Here is a 27,048-nt window from a genome sequence, read left to right on the forward strand (position 1 = left end):
CGTTGCTTTGGCACAACTGCGGAGCTAATACGAAATTTGGACGAAAGCGATGATGGTTGACCCTTAAATTCATATAAACCTTATAACTATCGTGGGGCCGATATCCCGAGCTGTAAAAGAGGAGTCCTGTACCTAGCAGTGAGAGGTATAACATCATAGGTACTCGTACCTCTAGGTAGGTAACTAAAATATACCGTGTTTTTTATTTAGGTATGTTTGTCACCACGTCGTTACGCTATTTAAGCTTCTAGACCTGATGGTATATAGCTTTTTGATCAATTAAAAAAAAAACATAGACAACAACATATAACCACAGAATATACTATAAAATAGTATAACATAAAAGTAAGAGTAATAAGTGGTCAAGTATTTCACGGAGCATGTTAAATATTTTTATTTTTAGAAAAACTTCTCTCTTGTTTAAAATTTTTTTGAAAGACCTAACTTAAGAGGATACGGTAGCGAAAATGCTAAAATGGAAAGGAGCCCCCTTTTCAACTTGGGAATTTTAGTTAAATATACAAGTGTTATTAACTAGATTTATCGAAAAAAAAATTGTCCATTAAGAACAACTCAGTCAAAAGATATTTCAAAAAAATCTTTAAAATCGAGGTTCCGCTCTCGACTCTTTCCTCCTTCAAAACTTAATCAATCGGAACGAAATTTGAGAATCTGAATAACAATGAAATAATCTATGTCGGACCGTTTCGCTCTTTTGGTTAATTGTTACCAATCTTGAGTATCACACCTTTTTTTGCGCCACAATGGAAAAGGCCGTTTTTGGAATTTTTTGATTGGCTCTAGAATCTTTAAAAAGCAGAATATCAAAAAAATCAAAACGGTCCGACACAGATAAAAATAATAACAATTTGTGTTGAAAAAATCATTGCTCTATCTTCAAAAACCAGGGAGGAAATAGTCGAGAGCGTTTGTATGGAAAATTGACCCCTACCGTATCGTCTTAATAACAGTAAGACTTAAGAATGAGGTTCTCAACAATCTCAACCTCACGTAAGTGGTGACTAATGTTTATGTTAGTTAAACTTAATGTACTAATTAATCTGATGGGAAATGTTTCAAACATATATTTGCCAGCAACGTGCAACGTCAACTTTAATGCTGTCGTTTAATTAACTGAACTTTATAGTCGCTAATTCTGATAATGTAGGGAATTCCAATCAGGCGTCGATCAGAGCGACCGAAGCTATCTTTGACGCTCAGCTGTAGAAAATGCGAAACAGGCTCTGTCTCTCCAATACGGAAGAGCGATAGAGCGAGAGACATTTATAACTAGGACAACGATGCGACACGGATCTACTGTATTCTTGGCTAGGCTTACTACTCAGGCGTAATGTATAGTCAGTAGTCACAGTCGAGTCGACCTTCCTTCTCGGAGTAAAGTCACAGGTTTTTTTGTTCAGAACCGGTAAGTATCTGGTAGTAAAAATTGACATCAACAAAAGTTTTTGTTTTATTTTCGTACTTATTTAAGGTAACAGACCCAGTCATGGAAAGTTTAAGATAAAATTTTAGCTATTTTTGATATTTCACTGATACATGTAAAATTTTACCGCTAAGCGTGTTAAAACTTGAATGTCTTATCCTTCTTTTACATTTCAAGCGTATTGCAGAATAGATACTCCTATTGGTTTCTTCAAAGGTAGTTAACAAATTAAAACGAGGTGTTTTTTCTCCAATCATCACGGACGGCAGTTCTCCAGTAATGGATCCCCCATTATGGACAGTGAAATTAGAATTTATTTAAGAGTTTGAAATTTCACTTTTAAAGCCAACTGATACTCAATGAGTCAATATTATATACCCCAAATAAAATTAGTTTGGGTTATTTTAACAGGATTGTTCCTTTCAATTTTGGTTTCGTAAATTGTTCCTTGTCCATCGTAGGAGGTAGGTAGGTACGCAGTTTTCCGGTTCCAGTTATGGACACTCACAAAATAACACTATTTCTTTAAGCATATCTTTGGAGTAACAAAGTAGTATGTTTTATACCTTATCTCATGGTTAATGCAGTAAGTAAAACTCATTCAAGTTTACACCGAGTATTATTTTATTCATGAACTCAACTCTCTTAGCCAGCGTTCCCACTTAAACGTCGCGTGTCTCGGAGCGCGCAACGGACGTCCGCGCCACGCCACCTGAGTGTAATTCAAAAAACGTCTCCTCAGTACATTTTGTATAGGAAGGACGTAAGACGCGCCGCCAAGAGTGAACAGGCATCTTCTGGGCGAGCTCACTCCATCGTAGGCCACGTCTTTGCCTTTGGCTAGTCTGTGGTCAAGAGTAAGCCCATTTAAAAAAAAAAAAAATTTTCTTTTGGAAAAATGGCTAGTCTTTTTATAGGAAATTAGGAAACGGCAGCAGATAAGATGCATGCATGACATCTGTTAAGGATGCTGGTAACGTATTTCTTTCCAAGTACAAAATGCTAATTTTATGCAGTTACAATATGCTTAGCTCTTGGAACGTGTTGTTCTGCTAATAGGTATAAAATTTTATTGGAACCAATGAAGCACAAACAATAGTGTTTTTCTATTCTTCGTTCACATTTATTTAGTTACCTACTCGTCAGTCTTTTTATTTAAAAGGTTTTATTTTATTCAATGGTTGAAATGACTCATTTAGGTACTAGGTACTTAAATAATAGGTAATAGGTTTAGGTAGAATAGCTACGTACATTTAAGATTTAAGCAGATTTAAAAAGTGATTGTTAGGCTTAGGCTAAGTTTTTTGTATTAGCTAGAAATATATATCACCATCACAGAATATACAATTAAAATTAATTATGTTGTAATATTGTTGCATTCTTGTCACTTGCATCCTTGACGGTTTCACACATTATAGGTGACATTTATATAGCATACTCTCGTGGGTATTAAATACGACCACGTTCAAAACTTCGCATCGAATGTAATACTAAACTTATGCGCAGTTACGCGATATTGCTTTCATCATGATATTCATAATATAGATGTTTCAATTCATATGAGTTGGTAGTGTTTATGTAGGTCAGTCTATATGCCGGTGACCTGGTTGATCCAGTCTCGCACGGCAGACACGCGCGAGAACACCACGAGCTTGCCGGGGGCGCACTCGCGCGCGTCGTCCTCCACCCACGACGCCACACCCACTAGTCTCCGAGGACCTTCGCCCTGCGTCACCAAGCCGCTGCCGCTGTCACCCTGAAAGCATTTTTATATAGGTAGCGCCTAAAACAATATACACCTGGCGATTTCAATGGTAGCCCAGCCTATTATGGCTGTCGCAGACTGAAAGGTACCTACTACGTACGTAACGGTAGGTATAACTAAGGGACCGTCCACACTCAAGAGACGCATGTCCGCCGACGCGGAACGGACGTCAGCGCCACGCCACCTGAATGTAATTTAAAAAAAGTCTCCTCAGTACATTTTGTATAGGAAGGACGCGCAAGGGACGCGCAAGGGACGTCGCTTGGCGCGCCCCAGGCGACGCGTCGCTTGGCGCGCGCCGCGCCGCCTGGGGGCGCGTCTTACGTCCTTCTTGTACAAAATGTACTGAGGAGACGTTTTTTAAATTACATTCAGGCGGCGTGGCGCTGACGTCCGTTCCGCGTCGGCGGACATGCGTCTATTGAGTGTGGACGGTCCCTTACACTATAACCGAATATTGCTGTATTTACCGTAGCAGTTATTCTTGAAAGTGAATTTTATGACTAAGTGGAAATTCGCATACTCACGTTGCATGCAGAGTCGAACCTGGGCGGCCGGCCCTTGGCGCAAAACATATCTTCAGAGCTGAACTGCTCCATGCTGGCGCAGGCGGCGTTGTCCACCGTCTCCAGCTCCATGAGGTGCATCTCTTCGCGCATCGTTTCCTGGAATTAAACTCTTCTTATTAGGTATAACATCCATACATAAACTCAAGCTTATTAGAGGTACCTATGCACTACCTAAGTTTCTGAGATACTCTTAGCAATTAAGGATTTTATTACACCACATTTGAAGTCATCCCTCCCACAGTCGAACTTCTTTAACATCCACGGGAGGAAAGGGGGTGGTGAAATTCTTAACCCTAGAATTAGTTTTAAGACTACCGGAACCGGCTATTTCGCATTTCATGTAAGGCTTAAAGATTAAAACCTCAATCTAACTGAGAGTATAATTAGACATTTTAGGCTTTTCTTCGCCTTTACACTGTATTGCCAGCGGTCTAAATCACTACGATTACGTTATACCTATTGACACCGTTCATAGTGGGGGAACTAAAATGATCAAGTTTAGTGCTGGTAGTCCTCTTTAATCAGCGCCACGGCAGAGGTCCAGACCACAGAGGATACTCTAACTGCAACAAGCAGCCTGACCACGAACTGTGAATTACTCACGCCATGGTGTTATTTGAATTAGTCTACTTACTTATGTGAATTACTCCACCACGGCACGGTCGTGCCCGCATAGCACGACCGTGCTGTGGTGGAGGCATTTCTTGGCATCCAGCGCCACAGCGGAAATGTTCGCTGCATCATGATGAGCACCAACTGTGAGGTACTCACGCCATGGTGCGCCGCGCCGTAGCCCGCATACGCCACGAGCGTGCCGTGGTGGAGGTAGCCCTCGTCGTCCAGCGCCACGGCGGAGATGTTCGCTCCATCTGGAAACAGCAGGAGCCTGATGAAGCACCAACTGTGAGTTACTCACGCCATGGTGCGCCGCGCCGTAGCCCGCGTACGCCACGAGCGTGCCGTGGTGGAGGTAGCCCTCGTCGTCCAGCGCCACGGCGGAGATGTTCGCTCCGTCTGGAAACAGCAGGAGCCTGATGAAGCATCAACTGTGAGTTACTCACGCCATGGTGCGCCGCGCCGTAGCCCGCGTACGTCACGAGCGTGCCGTGGTGGAGGTAGCCCTCGTCGTCCAGCGCCACGGCGGAGATGTTCGCTCCGTCTGGAAACAGCAGGAGCCTGATGAAGCACCAACTGTGAGTTACTCACGCCATGGTGCGCCGCGCCGTAGCCCGCGTACGTCACGAGCGTGCCGTGGTGGAGGTAGCCCTCGTCGTCCAGCGCCACGGCGGAGATGTTCGCTCCGTCTGGAAACAGCAGGAGCCTGATGAAGCACCAACTGTGAGTTACTCACGCCATGGTGCGCCGCGCCGTAGCCCGCGTACGCCACGAGCGTGCCGTGGTGGAGGTAGCCCTCGTCGTCCAGCGCCACGGCGGAGATGTTCGCTCCGTCTGGAAACAGCAGGAGCCTGATGAAGCACCAACTGTGAGTTACTCACGCCATGGTGCGCCGCGCCGTAGCCCGCGTACGCCACGAGCGTGCCGTGGTGGAGGTAGCCCTCGTCGTCCAGCGCCACGGCGGAGATGTTCGCTCCGTCCAGCGGCAGCGGCTCGTCCAGCTCCGCCAGCAGAAAGTCCCAGTGCGCGCCCACCTGATAAACAACCAAATCAAATAAATCTATGTTAATTCATGGTTAATATACTATTTAATTACAAGTTAAGTTTAGAGGCCTTTATTTCAACGATCAATTATTTAATAAAATAGGTATCTACATATTATATGCTAAAAATGCTTAAAGAACATTATCTATCTCTCCCTTAGTGATCGTATTGCTATATTTACTCTGTGGTTGGTATGATTGCTGTATATTTTTGGTTTGATACTCTATATCTGGCTTGTTGTATATTACTATTTAAGTATGTTTATGTAAGTCTATTTATATTCTCTTGTAAGTGTATGTTTATTCAATTTGTGTGTTAGACATTAGAATAATTATGATTTTTTTATTTCGAAGCACCTACTCTTTTTGATTATGTTTGTTATTTCCGCTACCCAAAGGTTGTCTGGTAGAGATCGCTCTTTAGCGATAAGACCGCCTGTTGTCTGCCTCTATTTATAATCATTTGTTTTGTCTCCACTGTATCTTTTACTGAGGTGTGCCAATAAAGAGTATTCTATCTATCTATCTATATGCTCTACAGGCAAAAAAAAGCACTTATACCTACTAAGGAACCGGATACACACATTTTTTGCTCCGATTTGTCGTACCGACCAATGTAGGTAGATAATTTTGCAGTTAGGAAAAACCCTTTTTTGTGTCGAACGTAACATTGTTCATCGAACTACATACATAATGTACACTTCCTAGCTACTTTAGTAGAAAAGGCCCCGAAAAACATTTAGGTACATATATAGTTTCTATGGAAAGTCCATCCTTCGCGCCTAGTCTGTGCGGAGTGATCATAGAGGGTTTTCTGTATTCAACCAATACAGTCAGCCTAGCCAAAATCACCTGGCGTGTCGTAAGTAGGTAGGTAGTTGCTTTTTTATTGCTCTTCCGTATTAGTGCGACAGAGCCAGTTGCGTTTCCATCGCCAGTCGCCACAGAGCGTTAACGATTTTGATTTTGGCTGAGCCTGCTGTTCTCTTTCCGCACAGATTTTACAATAAGCCGTCTTTTTGGTAGAGTATACGTATAAGAAAATGATGGTACCTGGGTGATGTTGAAGTCCTCAGGCCGCAGCCAGTAGGGGCCGACGGTGAAGCGCGGGTGCACGACGAGCCGCTTCACGGAGCGGCGCACGCCGCTGTCGTCGTGGCTGTGGCCCGTGCCTGCCACCACCAAGTCCGCCGACGAGAAGATTGTGCTGGAAATGTAGTATTTGATTTATTGCCACACGCCGGTTTAATCCTTGTGTATTGACGTGGTATAAACTGGTCAATCTTGTGCAGAATATTTTATAACTCGTTGTGTGATTTGATTTATTTGTCATAATATGTAGTGCCTATATCAAGGTGGACCCCGGGCTCTCTATGAGCCGCGACAATAGCTGGCATAACGCAAAGGAACAAGGAAGAATGAGAGACATGGTCAGTGTGCCGCGGTGAGCGCGCAACCCAACGCTCGGGACGCGCCGGTGCGCCACCGCTGCCGTGTCGTTCAGCTGTGAGGACCAGCCAGGGTAGGGCACGTGTAGTTAGACTGACCAGTGCGCCGCGGTGAGCACCCAGCGCTCGCTGATGACGGAGCCGCCGCAGGTGCCGCCGAACAGCACGGCGGACGGCACGCGCCGGTGCGCCGCCGCTGCCGTGTCGTTCTTCGGTTTGGGGATAGCTGTAAGTTGGACGGGCATCGACTGTTAGGGTAGGGATACATATTATATTGAACGTAATTTTATACCAGAGTTATAGGTAAATTTGTAGCAGTAAAGATACAGTTAAAAGGAAATTATTACTGCATCCTTACAGGTGGTACATAAATACTGTTAGAAAGTAATTTCTTCAGTCATTATTTAATGCTTTTTAATAGCTCTTGCTCTTAGTAAATTTATAGTAGAAACTAGGGCGGGCCAGTTAATTAACTGACATTGACGTTAGGTAGTTTTTAAGAGTTTACTATTTCCTAGTTAAACTGCACGTTGTTTTCCCTAATCTTGAGATTGATTATATATCATTGTTTTTTTCTTAGAAATGGAAATGCTTACAAATAAAATAACCAAATGGTGTATTTTGCAAGAAATGAGTGCGCGTAGTAAGATCTATTATTCGCTCGGCTGGTTATCGATAGATTTTGTCACATTCACAACAATGGAGCGTATGCGCAACATGACCGTGGGATTCGGAATATCTGTGGCGAGACTAAATGTTACACGTACACTATTTGTATTTTACTTGCTTAAATAATCAGTCGTTTTCAAATAATGCCCAATTCAAAGTACTGTATAAATTTCAAATATTATTAATTTTGAGGACCGGTAGGACCTAAAGGTAAAATAAGCTGTCTCATCTGTGACCTACTTTTCCACAAGTCCCTTGTTAAGGTGGGTATGCTATAATTGCTAAAGCAGACCAAGATCCTGCATAGCAAATATGACAATCATGAATAAGTATTAAGTAGGTATAAATAGTATAAATTCAAATAGTACAACGTGAAATTTCGTGGCATCTGCCACCCCGATTTTTTTTCTTTTCGTAGGCCTTTATCGAAGTAAGCTTCTCGTTTTACCTAGGCCTTTATTTATATAGCTCTGTATCTGGCCGTGATATTCTTAGATTCTATAATGATTTAGTCCTCTATAGAGCAGGATTATTGTCTACCTCTACCGGTTTAACCAAAATTCTGGCATTTTCCACTCATGAATGATTATCAAACTATTGACATTTTAATTAAGCGAAAAATTTAATACAGTAGTGACATAAGAAGGTAATAATTAACTTTAATGAGTCACTCATATTCAAGTCACATTAAACTGATTTGAGGTGTATACATTGCGATGATATCTACTTACATAGTTACTATTTACGTAGGTACCTACTACCAAAATACTACTAAAAAAAACGAAATTGTGCTATTGCAGTGACCTATCACTAATCCTAATCCATAGATGAAGTTATAATCCACCCCATGCCACAATTGAACTCATATGCTACAGTCGACTTCTACGTCATTCACAGGAGGAAAGGGACAGACCGAAATTAAGCTGACCGATTTAAGAATAAATCGTCATCACAATCGGACTACACTCGTATTGTAAATATCTATATGTACATTGGCGAAGTTAATAACGGTTTTCAGTTTCGTCCGTGGAAATCGAGTCAGTGCCGTCAGTGGTGGTAGCATCGACACCTGGTCGCGCCAGGGTCCCCCGGCGTACCGTCACCAGCACACACAACATCACTAGTGTCACATTCACATTTATTGCCTCACTCATACTTCTAACACTAATCACTGACTTCTGGCCTTCGGGCCACGCAGACCCCTTACTCCTTAGAGCGCTCATCAATTTCACGAAACGGCCATCGATAGATGGCGTTGGCGCTCGGTACGCGAGCACCGGCAACTCAACGCGCGTTTCAACGCAGACACGAATAATCTTGATAGTTTTGAATTAAATTGCTAATAACATAATTTTCAATTTTATATGGGGACTCTTTATTTAATTTCATATTCATGGTATGGTAGTAGTAAATAAGGTATATGAATGTAGTAAAATGTCTACATGTACATACTCGTATATAAATTCAGGTTTCCTAATTGATTGATTCAACAACCAACACCGCTGAGCCGAAACTACGAAAGCTAGAAAGTCGAAATTTGTATAGATTGCATTAACAAAATTTCGAAGAGATAAGAATCGATTATGAAAATTTACACCCCTAGTAGAGGGAAAAAGGGGGTGAAAGTTTGTAGCGGGATCAATTTGTTTTTTTTTTATTAGGAAAATTTTAGTTAGGAACTTGAAATTAGAGAATAGTTTAATAGTGATTTCTGTTTTTTAGGGTTCCGTAGTCAACTAGGAACTCTTATAGTTTCGCCATGTCTGTCTGTCCATCCGTCCGTCCGTCCGTCCGTCCGTCCGTCCGCGGATAATCTCAGTAACCGTAAGCACTAGAAAGCTGAAATTTAGTAACTATATGTATATCAATCACGTCAACAAAGTGCAAAAATGAAAAATGGAATAAAATGTTTTATTAGTGTAAAGTGTAAAGTGGGGGCTGATTTTTTTTTTTCATTCCAACCCCAACGTGTGATATATTTTTGGATAGGTATTTAAAAATGAATAAGGGTTTACTAAGATCGTTTTTTGATAATATTAATATTTTCGGAAATTATCACAGTTATAGTGACTTTCATATTTTTATAAGAACAGCATGCACTTACGTCCAGAACAGTGACATTTGGTGCATTGGAACTGCTCATGATGTGTCACTTTTTAACCGTCGCCTCAAATCTGAGAGATTTGAGGCGAGGTTCTCAATTCGTCTGTATGTTTATTTATTTTTTTCATTTTTTTATGTTTGTTCCTCGATATCTCCGTTGTTACTGGACCGATTAAAAAAAAATATTGAATGTATATGAATACAGATTGGTCCCATTTTTCTCAGAACCCAGTTCTGATGATGGAATCCTGGAGTAATCGAGGGAACTCCTCGAATCTGAAAGGCATACGTATGGTGATTTTTGTGTTTTTAAAGGAACAGCATGCATTTAGGTACGGAACAGTGACATTTGGTGCAGTGGAACTGCTGATGATGGCCAGAACGGAACTTCTCAAATCTGAACGGCAGGCTTATAATGACTTTGGTATTTTTATAAGAACAGCATGCACTTTCGTCCAGAACAGTGACATTTGGTGCAGTGGAACTGCTGATGATGGTCAGATCAGAACCGATCTTCTCAAATCTGAACGGAACACTTATAGTGACTTTGGTATTCTTATAAGAACATCATGCACTTACGTCCAGTCCAGAGTCCAGAACAGTGATATTTGGTGCAGTGGAACTGCTGATGATGGTCAGAACACTCAGAACCAAACTCTTCAAATCTGAACGGCACGCTTATAGTGACTTTGGTATTTTTATAAGAACAGCATGCACTTACGTCCGGAACAGTGACATTTGGTGCAGTGGAACTGCTGATGATGGTCAGAACCGAACTCCTCAAATCTGAACGGCACACTCATAGTGACTTTGGTATTTTTGTAAGAAAAGCATGCATTTAAGTTCAGAACAGTGACATTTATTTAGTTATGTTTGTTAAGCATAATTATTGAGTTTTCAAGTCAAAGTTTGTCAAGCTTCGATTTCTTATAATCGGATTCATGAGGAATTGAGAAACTCCTCAAACCTTAGCGTTATACGTATATTTATTTGTGTTGCCATCAAATAATTAAAGCATTAAAAGCAGTTTTAAAAAATACCTACACATTTCTACATAATCCAACATTCGCAAGTAGCTTTCACCACAACCCGAAAGGCGGCGGTTTTTTTTTTCTTAAAAAATATTAAACGTTTTTTTATGGGATAGGAGGCAAACGAGCAGATAGGCTGCCTGATGGTAAGCGATCACTGCCGCCCATGGACACCAGAAGCACCAGAAGTGTTGGAGGTGCGTTGCCGGCCTTTAAGATGGATGTACGCTCTTTTCTTGAAGGTTTGATGGTCGCATTGGTCCGGAAATACCGCTGGCGACAATTCATTCCACAGTTTAACTGTGCATGACGTGACCAAATTTGCAAAACGTTGCGTCTTCGAAACATTTTAAAGGGTGAAAATCAAAATATGTACACCGTGTCCAATAAGTTTGAATACAGCACAAATAGCCAATAAAACAAAATGAACAAATAGTTACTACATTATTATTATATTTTATGAATGGCACTCTTATTTACTACATTCACAACAAATGTTTTGGAATAACTCCAGCATTAACTTGTTTACCAGCCTCAAACGCTTCTCAAACGGATCACACGCGGCACGCACCGTTTTCTTCACATTTCATCCCAAATACTCTCAATAATCTTTTTGAAATGATCTAGGTTTATGATTTTATAAAAATTTAGTCTTCAAAGCATGTATGACCATACAAAGTAGTCTAATACGCCTAAACCTGGAGGCCTGGGTGGCCACTCATGTTTCGGATAAAAAACTGCCAAATTAGTCTGAAACTACGCTAGAATACCATTTGCCGAATGTGCTGGAGGTGCGTCTTGTTGGGACACATGATACTCATTCCCAAGCATCCTTTTTAACTTTAAGGCATTTTTTTCTCCAAAACATTGGTTTTAAAGAAAAAAACGTTGATTTTAACGCTTTTATCTGTAAGTACTTAAGGTAGTTTACCTCGCTTACATACTGCATCCCACACCTGGGCCGATGGTGAGCTCTGGAACCTAGGCACATTTTTCTAGTTTCCCGGAACGTTATCTATCCTCGGTACCCATAATAGTTTATTTTGGACACGTGGCGTCTGTTTTATCACATACAGATTCTGCTTATAAAAAATAACTCGTCACCTGCGTGCCGAGCAAGTATTTTGTTGGCACTTTACCTCTTTGTTTTTCTTAGACACTTCGGAAATTTCATGAACTTTGTGCTTGTATTTTATTAAAAGGAATATACTCTTCAGTTTAAATAAGAATTTGATGGCCTGTGATCCCTATATCTTTAGAACTGAGGTAAAATGTGAGTATTCGGACTTATTGGACACGGTGTACATGTTCGTTCTAAAAGTAGCTGATCAAGCATCGTCGGTTTGGAAAGCCTGCGGTAAAATTTTTGCTCATTACTATACATATTCGATTTAAAGGGTTTTGAGATTTAGGAAATAAAACAACGCTTCATTAGATTTAATTTAATAGCATTATGTAATTATAATCTCAATGTAAGTGCAAGCAGTCTTATTTACAATAAACTTAAAAGCGGAAACAAATATATGCAGAAAGAAAAAAAAGAAGCTGTCAATACTGAATCCCCTAGGGTGGCTATGTATGAATAGCACAGAAAAGTATTAAAATAAAATAAAAACCGGCCAAAAGCGTGTCGGGCCACGCTCAGTGTAGGGTTCCGTAGTTTTCCGTATTTTTCTCATAAACTAACCTATAAAGTTCAAAACAAATTTTCAAAGAAAGTCTTTGTAAAGTTCTACTTTTGTGATTTTTTTCATATTTTTAAACATTATGGTTCAAAAGTTATTTCCGAAAATATGAAAATTATCAAAAATCGATCTTAGTAAAACCTAATTCATTTTTAAATACCTATCTAACAATATATCACACGTTGGGGTTGAAATGAAAAAAAATATCTGCCCCCTCTTTACATGTAGGGGTACCCTAATAAAACATTTATTATTATTAACGACCTTCCACATATTTATAATGAGCCCAAACATGATGGGGTTATGATGAGGAGAATAGCAGTTCTGTTGACCACCTCCTGACTCCATCATGAGACCTTGGACCTCATCTAGTTCGATGGTGCTCGTCAGCCCAAATCTAATGAGCCCGAACATGATGGGGTTATGATGAAGAGAATAGCAGTTCTGTTGGCCACCTCCTGACCCCGTCATAAGACCTTGGACCTCATCTAGTTCGGTGGTGCTCGTCAGCCCAAATCTAATGAGCCCAAACATGATGGGGTTATGATGAGGAGAATAGCAGTTCTGTTGACCACCTCCTGACTCCATCATGAGACCCTGGACCTCATCTAGTTCGATGGTGCTCGTCAGCCCAAATCTAATGAGCCCAAACATGATGGGGTTATGATGAGGAGAATAGCAGTTCTGTTGACCACCTCCTGACTCCATCATGAGACCTTGGACCTCATCTAGTTCGATGGTGCTCGTCAGCCCAAATCTAATGAGCCCGAACATGATGGGGTTATGATGAGGAGAATAGCAGTTCTGTTGGCCACCTCCTGACCCCGTCATGAGACCTTGGACCTCATCTAGTTCGATGGTGCTCGTCAGCCCAAATCTAATGAGCCCAAACATGATGGGGTTATGATGAGGAGAATAGCAGTTCTGTTGACCACCTCCTGACTCCATCATGAGACCTTGGACCTCATCTAGATCGATGGTGCTCATCAGCCCAAATCTAATGAGCCCAAACATGGTGGAGTTATGATAAGTAGAATAGCAGTTCTGTTGAACATCTCCTGCCTGACTCCATCATCATGAGAACCAGAACCTCATCCTGGTCCCAAAATATAATAATAATTCAAACTCTCAACAAACTTCACGTATAACTTAAAATCCAAAATCATATGAAAAGCATGTCGAATGCTAAAATTGAATAAGGTGTAAAAAGGATCAAGATTTGTTTAGTCGCAGTTTACGGCACTTCTCGGAACTATCGAGCTGCTTACGAAAGCTAGGTGCGCCGGACGATCAAACGCAGGTCCGTTGTCTTCGAGCGCTCGGCCTCTTAAATATAAATTCTTCAAATCATTATTGATCATTAGAATGCAAAATGGTTGTTTTTAATATCGATTTTGGTATTTAAAGGTTCCGTTAATTGTTCCAAATACTTGGTTTGCTAAAACATGTCACTCAATGGCATCCTAAATTAATAGAATACCTGTTTTGAGTGGACTTGGAAATTGCTTATAAATTGATCTTCAATCAAATGGTCTTATTTTATGTTATTTAGGTAGTCAGTAATTAGTAGGTAGGTACAATCACCCCATCGTATGCAGCTTGTCTGTGTTGATCATCAACCACAACGGATCCGGAAACAGGTTCCTATTTTATTACTAGCATTGTGTGCTTAATAAGTTCCATCGAATTATATTAAACCGATCGATCTTTGCTTCATGAGTAGAATATATCATCATGGTTACATTTGTTTTACATCTTTACTTCAAGAAAATATCTATTTCATCCTTATTTCAAGAATGAATATGAATGTATTTGCAATGCCGACTTGTTTGCGATTCCAAAATTGAATGTGACCCGCTGCTACCACCTTAAGGTAGAAATTAGATTCATTGAAAGTGTTAAGTTAATAATTGAAGTTACTTACGGTTTTTAGTCAGTTCCGGCGGCGGCGGGCTGGAGTCGGCGGTGGCGGCGCCGGCGGCGGGAGCGGGCTGCTCGCCCGGCCGCGCCAGGGCCGCGCCCACCAAGAGCACCGCGCACACTCCTACCAGCGCATGCATCCTCACTAAACTATCAATAAACCTGACCATATCTGGGTCTTTATATAAATTATTACGATCATTAGATGCATATTTAATAGCTTGTTATTGGGGAGTACCTAGTTGTCATTTAATTGTTTGGTGCTTTGAACTTTGGTTTTGTACTCGTTTTATACAAAACCACATTAGTTAAATTATTTACGATTGCATGTCAGGCAAGCCCAAGGGAAAACTGTGTCTACAACCGCAAATAAAGGGTTAGATGCGCTTCCTCCTTGATTTGACATTTCTCAGCAAGCAAAAGGAAAGGTTACCTAATATCTACAATAAACTAATAGTTGTTATTTATGTGTTGTTCTATGGAACGAGCCGAAATGAGAGTTTCATAATTAGATGTTTTAAAGCCTAATTGTGCACAGTTGTATACATAACTTTATCTGAATGAATCCATATAATAATTTTCTACAATATGTATATACCTATTGTATAACGTTGTAGGTACCTACGACATAAATTCAGGTATGTCTACTATTGATTGACTGTCATTTCACTTTTAAAGCCAAAGAAATTACTGATCGATGAAATCCAATCGCATTATGATTCATACCTCTGAGCAGAACGTACCTAATTTGAATGTAATTAAAGTATCGGTTGCCGATATTGTAAAGTAAGAATAAAGATAATATCATACATTAAAGAAAATGCGAATTTGATTTGTTCGATAACTTATATCTACAAAAATATGTAGGTTTTTAAAACAAAATGTTAAGTTCTCAAAAAGGTAAAACAAATAAAAGACAACATTGAGTCAAATAAAATTTAATTCATAGGTTTACCTTCTCGTCAATGGCTACAATTTGAGACGTTGATCATAGATCTTTACAACTAGGTAAAATATCCGAGACGGATCGCGTTATTGTTAGATACAAACCGTTATGCCAAATAAACGAAACATGTAAAATGAGAGGTATATTTAATATACTAAATACTGTTATATTGCTCTTGAATATCACTCTACATTCACTATTTAATTAACGTAACCTATTCAAAATACCATCCTTCAAACATCTACGGAAACCATAATTATGCAGGTCCGGGAGTCGGGCGACCGGGGCACCGTGCACCCTGCACCGGGGGTATCGTCGGCGAACACTCAATAACCTCGACCGAAACAATTTCAGTGGCCTCTACAACTCACCTACTTATAAAAACGTGGATTAAGTTAATGATATAATAATCGTGTAAATAATTGATATTTAGGCGAGATAATTTGTAAATTTCACAAGAAGTAGGTACTTTAATATCAACAACTTAAATAACACTCTTAAAAATACTATTCAAAGATTAATAGTCTAATAACTGGACGAAGATAAAAAATAAGTAGGTAGGTAAGTAGGTATAAGGTATCAACATCTAGTAGAGGAGGTAAGTACCAATACAGAAAAATAAATGCTATTATGGCTATTCTATTGTAAACACGTTGTGGGCATATCGCTTTTCAAAAATATGAATGATGTTACAATAAATAAGTAATCATACTAAGTAATAATGAATATCGATGCCGGCAACGGCATAACAGCGGTGCGTTTCTTCTAATTTCTAGTAAAAAATTTCAAGTACACTTTTCAATTTATGTAACTACTACCATCATGTTAAATTAATAATCAAAACAACAGATCTTTGACAAAAGTAGATTTCTATCAAAAGTTGCGGTAAAAAATTTCAACAGTTGCTATGTAAAGTAGGTAAGTACCATAATTATTTAATGTTTTCCGCTACTTTTGTCAAATTTCTCAACAATATTTTGTCTATTATTTATTGCTTGTAATCTACCTATCTACTCATACTACTGCATGTTACGACTAGTTTATTGGATTAAAACTATCAAACTAGCGAAGGTAATCTAATTCACCCGCGATGCTCACTTGCAATGAAGCAGCGAAGCAAACAACACCGATATAATACAAAAATATACCGCTCATTGGTCGCTGAAAGAATTAGGTTATAACAATGTCGTAAGGCTCGGTTCCACCCGCCGAGTAACTTGAACTTCAGTCAGGAACATTAAAACGAAACTCTACGATCTGCTACTGGGCTCAAATATGCTTTCTCGGTGCTTGGTATTTTACAACTTATATTTGCGGTGAGCTATTTGGCTGTTCACCGTGATTCATGTCAATCCTGTCATAAGCTTGGAACCGATATAATTAAGAGTTAATATTGCATATAAGGGGAATATTAAATTTAAAAAATGTATAAGTTTCATATTATGCATATGCAATGTCGCCAAACAATTGAGACGAGATTTCTCGGCAGGCGAAACCAAAATAACTAAGAACAGACGAGTCCTACGGTCCTCTCTAAACAATCTTTAAGTGAATTATCATACAGTATCAAGTACACATTTTCGTAATAATTTTCTCATTTCAGAAAACATAATATGAACTTGAGGAATAGGTAGTAAGATCACTGGTACACCTGGCACCTTGAAAAGGGTAATCTAAAGCTATGTTCTAGAAAGGACAGATTGAGTGAATAGAAATGTATGAATTTATTGTAGGTAATTCTTAAAAACTATGCGCATCATTGGCAGCAGCCGTATTCTGCACTAATTCTCATTAAAACCCGCTTTATATATGTTGAAGTCGTGTAGGATGTTACAGTATGAGGTATGACCGGGCGTGTCCTTGTCCAACTGAAAGCACTTGAAAACTTTTAAAGCAACAGCTACTACTATATATGTATTATGTACTTAAATTAATACTACTCCTAAGGGAGTAACACAATATTTATTTTTCTGAATGTTAATTATTGGATGAACAACTCATTAGTTAAACGTTGGTCATTAGCAGTCTGTCCGTCTATCTGTCTTTACTTTATTTAACACGGGGCGGCGGCCGGCGATCACGTGACGTGATGTTTTCCATAAAACACGAAGCGACGGGAGGTTCGGCGGGAACTGAACGCAGCCCGGCCTAATTAAGAGTCATCCCTAGGTATATTTATTTACTCACAAGTGTGATGAAAATCATTAGGTAGGTGCGTAACCCCAAGGGCAAGAATATTATTTATTCTTATTTGATTAGATAGCATATCCTAACGATTTTCCGTTACTTCTTGAGTCCGTTCATCGTATAAATTAGGTCCACGTTGTCTACGTCGATCAGAATACAATTTCAAGCGTTACAATATAATTACATCTTTTCGCTTCGGTCGACCCAATCTGAAATTCCTACCGGTAGGTGGTGCAGTTACATTAGTCTCTACTAGAGATGGGCCGAATATGGACTTTGCCGAATACGAATATTCGGCCGAACATTCGGTTCAGCTCTTACGCAACGAACGTTCAGTCCCACGTAACTATACTAGGGTGCGACTGAGAAAGTTCAACCCTCTGTCCCTTTCGTACCTGTATGATGAAATCAAATAGTTTTGTATTGCGATAATCTTTAAATTACGGCATTACTATGAAAAAAATTTCGCGCTCGCTGCGCTCGCGATTTTTTATCTGCATATATCGTAATACTTCTTACCAAGGGCGCCGAAACTCAAACTCGCTCTACCCTGATCAAGTGCACGGGCCGGCGCTGCATATTAGTCACTTGTTTATTTCGTTTCGACGACGACAATTATTGCAGAGGTCGATTATGAACTTTTCGCCGCCACGTCAATGAAATAAGTATTAAAGTGTGTAAAATATCAAGACAAGAGCCGTGTAGGGCACATAATGGTTTTACCACCTTTAATTTAAAATAAAGTCAATGGCGGCGAAAAGTTTAGTAACGTTCCTATCGTAGATGATTTTCCGTACGCGAACCAGGCATCACAAGATACGTTTACCCGCGACGCGACTGCCTACACATTTGCAGAAAAAATTCGCCAAGTCCCAAACTTACTTCTAACTAACTATTACGAGGAAACGCTATCTACCTATTTTTAAAGATCTAGTTATTGTTAAAAGTGGCTTCGGCACAGGTACGTACGTACTGGAAAGTACCTTCGACAAATTATTCGAAAAACTAACTATCAACGTTGCAATCTATTCTAAATCCGAATTCGTAGGCCGTGATATTGTCTACTACAATATGTATTTATACAAATCACCGGTTGCTTAAGAATGCCTAGTGTTTGGAATTATTTGTACAACCTTGATACTCTTAATGCACATTTCGTTACCAATTCCTAAGGCGTCACGATGTGGAGGAATTCTCAAACAGTATAATCTTCCGTGACAAGGACGAGCTTGTTTCGGTCAGTTGCGATACTTGCCCTCGTTACAAACATACATACATTAACAACAAACTAAGCGATGGCAGCAAGGCGGGTCGTATGGTCCGGCCCAGGGGGAGACCGTATGGCACGAGTGAACAAATTTCACTAAAGCTATACAACATAAGGCGACCCCTATCAGCGACTTTGCACTATGTTATCTTTATGCAATTTTAACAATATGACGGCAAAGAATTTTGTACACACACTTTAGATATGTTTTCAAAGTACGTATTCTGTGAAAAAATACATTGCAGAATATAGTTAGCTTATGAAATTTTAAAACTGGTGTCCAATGGCTATCTCATTTAGTAATACGTAATGATTAAAAAAGAATAGCCGCACTTCAAACATAATTAATTGAATGTCAGTGCTTCTGCAAAAATATCCACTCTTCAGGCGCTCAGATGTGGCCCGAATTGTAATCTGTAGGTACGTCTATTCTATTCCTTAGGGTCCCCCCACATCTAGCGTCTCGCGGCATGTGGGGGGACCCTTAGGGCCTCCGCTAGCTAACAAGGATTACCTGGACCCGGAACGGACGCTCGTCTAATAAGAGACTGTAAGAGCAGCGTTAAATGGCGTGGTCGCATGTGACCGACTTTATTTATTTTTAAACTTTATTGCACAAAAGACAAACTTAATGTACAAAAACCGAACTTAATGCCGTGAGGTATTCTCTACCAGTCAACCTTTACTTATTGTTGGTGGATATCCGCGAGCGTGCGCACGCGGCGGGCGTCCGCGCCAGCTAACGGAGGCCCTTTTGTAGTCAACACTGCAAGCTGGGTACAGATATTTTTATTACGCTTGTTAAGTGGAAAAAGAACATTCTCGTAAATAGCTGACGGCATCCGCGCATCCATATTCCTTGGACAAATTAGATAACTACTTACATGATTACCCCATGGTGAAGTTTCAATCTCATAGTAAAAGTCAATAAGGTTCGAAGTTCAGTAAGGTAAGTCATTCTTCAAGTCATAGGTACGAGTATTTTATTTTCTAGATACAAAATATCACAAATACCGAAGACTGGCTTACTTCTAACCTGCCCGACTACAAAAATTGCTTTGGATAGCAACAGAGACAGTAGAGTAGCTGACTGGCCCAAGACTTGTTACTGCCCAGAATATACGTCCACGAAGTCAAGAGGATTCTCTTGTTCGCTACATCGGGGCGCTAAAAACAAACTTCCTAGCAGCGTCAACCAGCCACGCAACGCAATATTTCACAGAAATAGTCCTGCAACCTATAATATACACGCGATTCTATTCAATGATATAATAAATAACTGATATATTATCTCTATACTAGAGACCAATATTAAATAAAATATTATCTAAATTATCGGTCTGGATCTGAGCGTTCTTGCTCGCGGAATTATCGCATTAATCCTGTGATAAAGATACAATAAATTTCGTCAGTATTTTTATTGAGCTGAACAACGCTTAACCATGTTTCTACGTGTATTAAATGAATCTTAGTACAATTATATAGCCGCGACCATAATCATCAACTGGAGCAAACCGCACAATGTTCCATAATTAATTACCTAAATGTGATTGTATTTAGTAAACGTCCCACTTTGCTTTATAGCAATCGACAAAGTGGAACGTTTTCCCGTGCACACTCGAAATTAACTCAAAGTTGGTGAGTTCGGCTAAGGTCGAGCTCTGTCTGTCCGAGGCTTGACGTTATCGGATAAAACCACAAGAGCTGGCCCTTAGCTACCACGGGTAATAAAGTTGAAGACTGAAGTCGTCGCGTCGGCTGCAGCAGAGTCCCTTAGAAGGCGAATCGCGAGGAGGCTCGGTGTCGGGCGGCGGGTCAGAGCGTGCGCAGCGGCGCGCGGCAGTCCACGCGCGACATCCACGCCAGGTCGCGCGTCGTCACCTGCAATGTAATTAATCATTAAGCTTGTATAACGCCTCTTTCTACAATATTTTAATCAAATAACTATATGCCCCCGAGGCACACTACGCCGCATACGGGAGAGATAGGCCCAGCCACAACGCTTTCCGTTGAAATACGATTTGTTTATTTTTATTTGCGTATGTTTCTTTGGAAGGAGCGTTCGAGCTAACCAAGGAGACTTCAAGTTGAGTACTTAATTAGGCACGTTGTAGCGATAAGCGCAAACTATAATATGTTTACCTAGCTTATATATATTATGAGAATTAATACATACATACATACAATCACGCCTGTTTCCCAGAGGGGTAGGCAGAGATCACGGATTTCCATTTACTACGATCCTGACAAACCACTTTCGCTTCACACACTTTCATAACGTTTCTCATACACGCTCGTCGGTTTCGAGTACTTCTGACCTGGATTAATACAATATAGGAAATATACCCATATACGAAGTAAAGAAATACTCGGGTAATTTCGGAAGGGGAATCTTGATATGATGGATATAATGGTGATTTTTATGTGACTTTCGAAATTACCCCCATGCACCCTACTTGCTAGTGCAACAAGGACTACTACTACCTACTCTGTCCTAGTTTCCGCGAGTCATCTCGGATTCTTGGATATAAACTAAATAACCTTCGCAACCTAAGAGCTTCTCGGAACTCCATACCACTACTAACTGTAAATCACACATAATACAAATTAGCATACCCACTTGTTCACATATTGACCGGAGTTTGCAAGGAAAACGTATAACATGTTCGTGACTTCAATTATCAATACAAACGCATGATCGTGAGCATTATGATTGGTATCTCCAACGTGGGTAGAGATTACTGACGCACTTTTACGACATGGGATTACCTATTTACATATTTCAATATGTAAAAATGCAGCTCGTGAGTATCTTTTATTTACGCCTCATTTCTTGAGTAACAAAGATATTTGAGATATCCTTATGCTTACTCACACCTGGTGCATGGAGTACACGGCCAGCACGACCAGCACGTGCATGATGTTGTGCGAGTCAAGCGCAGCGTGCACGGCGCCGGGACTCACCTGGTGCATGGAGTACACGGCCAGCACGACAAGCACGTGCATGATGTTGTGCGAGTCGAGGCAGCGTGCACGGCGCCGGGACTCACCTGATGCATGGAGTACACGGCCAGCACGACAAGCACGTGCATGATGTTGTGCGAGTCGAGGCAGCGTGCACGGCGCCGGGACTCACCTGGTGCATGGAGTACACGGCCAGCACGACAAGCACGTGCATGATGTTGTGCGAGTCGAGCGAGCGTGCACGGCGCCGGGACTCACCTGGTGCATGGAGTACACGGCCAGCACGACCAGCACGTGCATGATGTTGTGCGAGTCGAGGCAGCGTGCACGGCGCCGGGACTCACCTGGTGCATGGAGTACACGGCCAGCACGACCAGCACGTGCATGATGTTGTGCGAGTCGAGCGAGCGTGCACGGCGCCGGGACTCACCTGGTGCATGGAGTACACGGCCAGCACGACAAGCACGTGCATGATGTTGTGCGAGTCGAGCGAGCGTGCACGGCGCCGGGACTCACCTGGTGCATGGAGTACACGGCCAGCACGATCAGCACGTGCATGATGTTGTGCGAGTCGAGGCAGCGTGCACGGCGCCGGGACTCACCTGGTGCATGGAGTACACGGCCAGCACGACCAGCACGTGCATGATGTTGTGCGAGTCGAGCGAGCGTGCACGGCGCCGGGACTCACGTGGTGCATGGAGTACACGGCCAGCACGACCAGCACGTGCATGATGTTGTGCGAGTCGAGGCAGCGTGCACGGCGCCGGGACTCACCTGGTGCATGGAGTACACGGCCAGCACGACCAGCACGTGCATGATGTTGTGCGAGTCAAGGCAGCGTGCACGGCGCCGGGACTCACCTGGTGCATGGAGTACACGGCTAGCACGACCAGCACGTGCATGATGTTGTGCGAGTCGAGGCAGCGTGCACGGCGCCGGGACTCACCTGGTGCATGGAGTACACGGCCAGCACGACCAGCACGTGCATGATGTTGTGCGAGTCGAGCGAGCGTGCACGGCGCCGGGACTCACCTGGTGCATGGAGTACACGGCCAGCACGACAAGCACGTGCATGATGTTGTGCGAGTCGAGCGAGCGTGCACGGCGCCGGGACTCACCTGGTGCATGGAGTACACGGCCAGCACGACCAGCACGTGCATGATGTTGTGCGAGTCGAGCGAGCGTGCACGGCGCCGGGACTCACCTGGTGCATGGAGTACACGGCCAGCACGACCAGCACGTGCATGATGTTGTGCGAGTCGAGCGAGCGTGCACGGCGCCGGGACTCACCTGGTGCATGGAGTACATGGCCAGCACGACCAGCACGTGCATGATGTTGTGCGAGTCGAGGCAGCATGCACGGCGCCGGGACTCACCTGGTGCATGGAGTACACGGCCAGCACGACCAGCACGTGCATGATGTTGTGCGAGTTAAGGCAGCGGTCCACGGCGCCCGGGAACCACTTCTCGGGGATGTGCATGGCGCCGATCACGCCGCCGCCGAGTGACACTGCGTCCTGAAAGAGGAGAATGCATATCTTGTTTTAGTAAAAATTTTAGATTTTTTGTGTAAAACAGAACAATCGACTAACAAACAAAAACAACAACAAACAAAACACAACAACAACAACAAAAGAGACTAACAAAAATAGATAACGCTATAAAGGATTTGCACTACATTCTGTCTGTATGTACTAAAAATTGTTGACTCGTTGATGTCTTTTATCTGCTGTTCTGACCCTGAATTTACAAAAATAAATACAATATCAGACAAGAGGAATAGGGATGACGACTACATAAAAAAGTGGCATTCTGTTCAGTCCGTCAGTTAGATCGTCCAAAAGTACTGATCACATATTTTTCGCTTTTTCTAATTAATGAAAAAATACAAAGATATAGAGCATCAAAGTTCCGGAGTGGGGGCTTGTGACGTCACTTCTAAGTAAAAATTGTACCTAGGCGTGACTTCACGCATAACATCAACGCACTATACCTTCGTAATTTTTCGTTTACGAGAAAAAAGAAAAAATACGTGTCTAAAATTCTTTGATAATCTAACTGACGGATTAATTAGTTTTTTTAGTCGTCTCGCCTATTGCTTCTCTGACGATAAATAAGTACGTTATAAGTTCTGGCGTTTAATGCACTTGACCCCTCTGATATGAAGTTTAGGGCCGTAAAAGAGTTATACACATATGTGTTGAATGCCATTAAAATATTATCCACATACTGAAGAATATAATATGTATGTACCACAGATGTCATATATACCATAGATCAAGCAAACGTATCTACTTAGCGTGTCAAATGAACTCAGTGAAATCCACTGAGTTGTCCGTCTTTACTCGCAGCTTGCAGCTTTCGGGCGTCAATTTTTGTAAGTTGAAGTCAACCAAAACATAAAAAATGCCTCGTTACGTGATATTCAATTGCAACAACACAAAAATTATGAACAATCAAGAGCCTGAGACATATTTAAAATTACAGGCAAGAATCAACTTCAGTACAAAATTTGACACGCTCGGCCCCTATACAAATATATGAATTTGTTTCTTCTATCTAAATTAAGTTCTGTGGTATGTACCTACATTATGTCAAAATAATTAGAAGGCATGTTACAAAATGTTCTCATTACATGAGCTTTCTTGTGATATGATATTATAATTCATACACAATTATAATATATACAGTGTGAACAAATCGAATGCCATCCGGCAACTACCTTAAATATTGTAAAAAGCACGTTTTGTGTAAGGGAGACTTTCCTTGTTTTTAATAACAATAAATTCTGCATAAGGATTTATGAAAAATCGCTTGCCTCAGTCTACTCTAACCGGTCAAATGTGACAAAAAATAACGTGCCGTATTTTATGATGCAGATTGAAAGGGTTACTGATAAGGTTCATTTTTCTCTAAATAACAAATACAATCAGAATAACGGAAGGCCATGAAAATTTGGCACATTATTTGGCACGTTATTTTTGTCACATTTGACCGGTTCGAGTCCCGACTGAGGCAAGCGATTTTTCATAAATCCTTAAATGCAGAATTTATTGTTTTTAAAAACAAAGGAAAGTCTCCCTTACACAAAATGTGCTATTTACAATATTTAAGGTAGTTGCCATCCATGTGGCATTCGATTTTTCCACCCTGTATACTAAATTGTTGGCTCATTTCGTAGAAGTAAAGTAAGTAATTCCTTGTAGTTCAGTAACTGGGTACATAGGAACCCCCACCCAGGACGACTATACACAGAAACACACAGTAAGAAAACTGTAGTTAATGTTTACAATAAATAGTCCTTGAAATTAGGACTGTTTTTATATACACAATACTTATTCGACCTAATCTCATCAGTCATGTTGTCAACGTTGTCAATAGTCAATATCATCTCTTCGAAATTGCTTTTTTGCTGTTCAGAAGTTTGTCAATCATCTGGAGATTCAATTAGTTCAGTTCAGTGTTAGATGTCGACTAACAAACATACAGCTGGTTTTATTACTCGACTACGGCAACGGAAAATGAGGGATAATGTAATGTATGTATGTATGTATGTATGTATGTATGTATGTATATATGTATATATGTATGTATGTATAAACTCTTTATCGTACAAAACACACAAAAATGATACAGGATAGACAGTACAAAGGCTTAATTAGACTTTGGAACTCTCTTCCTCTCTCAATTAGACAAGCACAGACCAAATTCGCATTCAAGCGCATGTTGCGCAAGTATTTCCTTGACAAAGTTTCTTCATCGTCATCTTAATGATTCACACTAGGTATATCAATGTAAATATATATATGTATGTTTATTTTTATTACGTATATATGTAAGTTTATCTTGAATATGTATAGTTTAATATTCATCTATCCATAGTTTAGGTTACAGTTTCCTTTTCCTTCTTTTTATTAAGACACTGCACCTACTTAATCTTTCTGGTTTAGCCCATTGGTTGACTGGTAGAGAATGCCTTGAGGCATTAAGTCCGCCATTTGTACCTTATTTTGTTGTGCAATAAAGATTAAATCAATAAATAAATAAATAAAGGCGAACTTACCCCTTTAAGGGATTTCTTCCAGTTAACCTTTGAGTGATAATCTGTTTATATGTATCTGCGACTGCTTAGACGTGTGAGGGCAAAAACAAGAGGCTAAAATATAGGATCCACACATTGAACAAAATTTGCTATTTGAACAAGTTAGGCGTTCCCGTAATTTTCAGCTTAGCCTCAAATTGTTACCGTCACTCGCCTTTTTTGACCACTCTTAAACAACGGTTGCTTGCATTGCTATTATTTGCGTTTTATTTTCAATTCAGCTACAGCTTTAATGCATTCGCGGTACTGTGACGCATTCTTCTTCCTGGTAGGAACTAGGAAGTGATGGTTGATGAGATTGACATTGGGAAATCGATGACCAATGTATGGCCACTTCTGACTCAGGTATTTTGAGACGTGTGTTGACTTCAGTAGTTCAGGGAAGAGCAGAATGGCGGCTGTTACAAGCAATACGCTTAAAAATATTAAATTCTACGGCGTTGTTGTTCAGAATTTTAATGTAGGCCATGTCACTCAGTGTTATAAGACTAATAAGTTATTTACCATTAAATATTAAGCATAAGTTATTTACCATTTAATAAGTTATTTACATTATTTATCATATCAGGTAAGGTACAGCGGGGCAAATCCCGACTGGGGGACAATTGTAATTGTCCGTCCGCCCCCCCGGTCGAAATTGCCTTGCTGTACCTTACCTACATTACCTTACGTACGTACTTTCATCATAATAAAACAACGACATATTCTAGATACTGCCCAACTTTTGTAACAATTTAGTTACATATAGAACGAAAAGTCTATACCTACTCAATTATTTTTCTCGTAGGTACATAATTAAAGGTTTCGGTCGAGTTGTGATAGGTTAATGCGTCATATAGTTATGGCATCTCCGAGTTGAGCAAGTTTGGCGCCGCTGTTCGCTCTCGCAAACTTCGGAAAGGAAAACCCCAAGCCTGTTTTTGCTGACATTGATGACCTACTTATTTATATAGAATATCCTGCTACGCAACAGCCCAATGCGACGTAAATGAGCGTGAGAAAACTTTTCTCATGATTTTCAACGGTTATCAAAAACACTATATCTTCGTACTAGTAGGTACCTATACTTTAGGTCAGCCATTCTCAAAGTGTGCTCCGCGGACCCCTAGGGCTCCGCAAAGCCTCTCTGGGGGCTCCGTGTGAATTTTGGGTACCTGATATGCAACTTCAACTCTCTTCCATAAAACCAAATATTCACCAATTGATAAAAAATAAAAAACAGTTTCATGTAATACCTCACATTAGAATCTAGTGATTAGATTTTACTATCATGATTGCTTTATAAAATAA

The 27,048-nt window shown here is 40.9% G+C and overlaps 2 protein-coding genes across 3 annotated transcripts in view; both read right to left on the bottom strand.

Annotated features, from left to right (window-relative positions):
- Nucleotides 1-2,227: 2,227 nt before the first annotated feature.
- LOC125242352 (scolexin B-like) lies at nt 2,228-15,077 on the bottom strand. Of its 2 annotated transcripts, XM_048151127.1 has the most exons (6): nt 14,297-15,065; nt 6,984-7,110; nt 6,490-6,643; nt 5,275-5,427; nt 3,737-3,874; nt 2,228-3,200 (listed from the first exon to the last, which is right to left on the bottom strand). In XM_048151127.1, exons 1-6 carry the CDS (start codon nt 14,460-14,462, stop codon nt 3,033-3,035), a joined length of 906 nt encoding a protein of 301 aa, XP_048007084.1. In that variant the 5' UTR covers nt 14,463-15,065; the 3' UTR covers nt 2,228-3,032. The 2 variants fall into 2 exon arrangements, with proteins under 2 accessions (XP_048007084.1, XP_048007085.1); XM_048151128.1 differs by lacking the exons at nt 2,228-3,200; nt 3,737-3,874 and adding an exon at nt 4,834-5,216 and having other exon boundaries at nt 5,362-5,427; nt 14,297-15,077.
- A 137-nt stretch (nt 15,078-15,214) lies between these two features.
- LOC125242349 (progestin and adipoQ receptor family member 4) overlaps nt 15,215-27,048 on the bottom strand; it is a 91,036-nt gene continuing 79,202 nt past the window's right edge. The window contains exons 5-6 of the mRNA XM_048151122.1: nt 23,033-23,173; nt 15,215-20,573 (exon numbers count right to left, since the gene is read on the bottom strand). Of these exons, the coding sequence (XP_048007079.1) occupies nt 20,508-20,573; nt 23,033-23,173 (207 nt within the window). The 3' untranslated portion in view covers nt 15,215-20,507. The remainder of the gene's footprint in view (nt 20,574-23,032; nt 23,174-27,048) is intronic.

The sequence above is a fragment of the Leguminivora glycinivorella genome, chromosome 2 (assembly GCF_023078275.1).
Source record: "Leguminivora glycinivorella isolate SPB_JAAS2020 chromosome 2, LegGlyc_1.1, whole genome shotgun sequence".
Taxonomy (NCBI): domain Eukaryota; kingdom Metazoa; phylum Arthropoda; class Insecta; order Lepidoptera; family Tortricidae; genus Leguminivora; species Leguminivora glycinivorella.

What these genes read in the sequence shown, in the direction of transcription:
- LOC125242352 (XM_048151127.1), bottom strand. Translation starts at nt 14,462, where the DNA reads ATGGTCAGGTTTATTGATAGTTTAGTGAGGATGCATGCGCTGGTAGGA. An exon ending in GCCGGAACTGACTAAAAACC is followed by an intron (nt 7,111 to 14,296) that starts GTAAGTAACTTC and finishes TCCAACTTACAG; the next exon opens with CTATCCCCAAACCGAAGAAC. An exon ending in ACGGCGCGGCGCACCATGGC is followed by an intron (nt 3,875 to 5,274) that starts GTGAGTAACTCA and finishes GTTTAATTCCAG; the next exon opens with GAAACGATGCGCGAAGAGAT.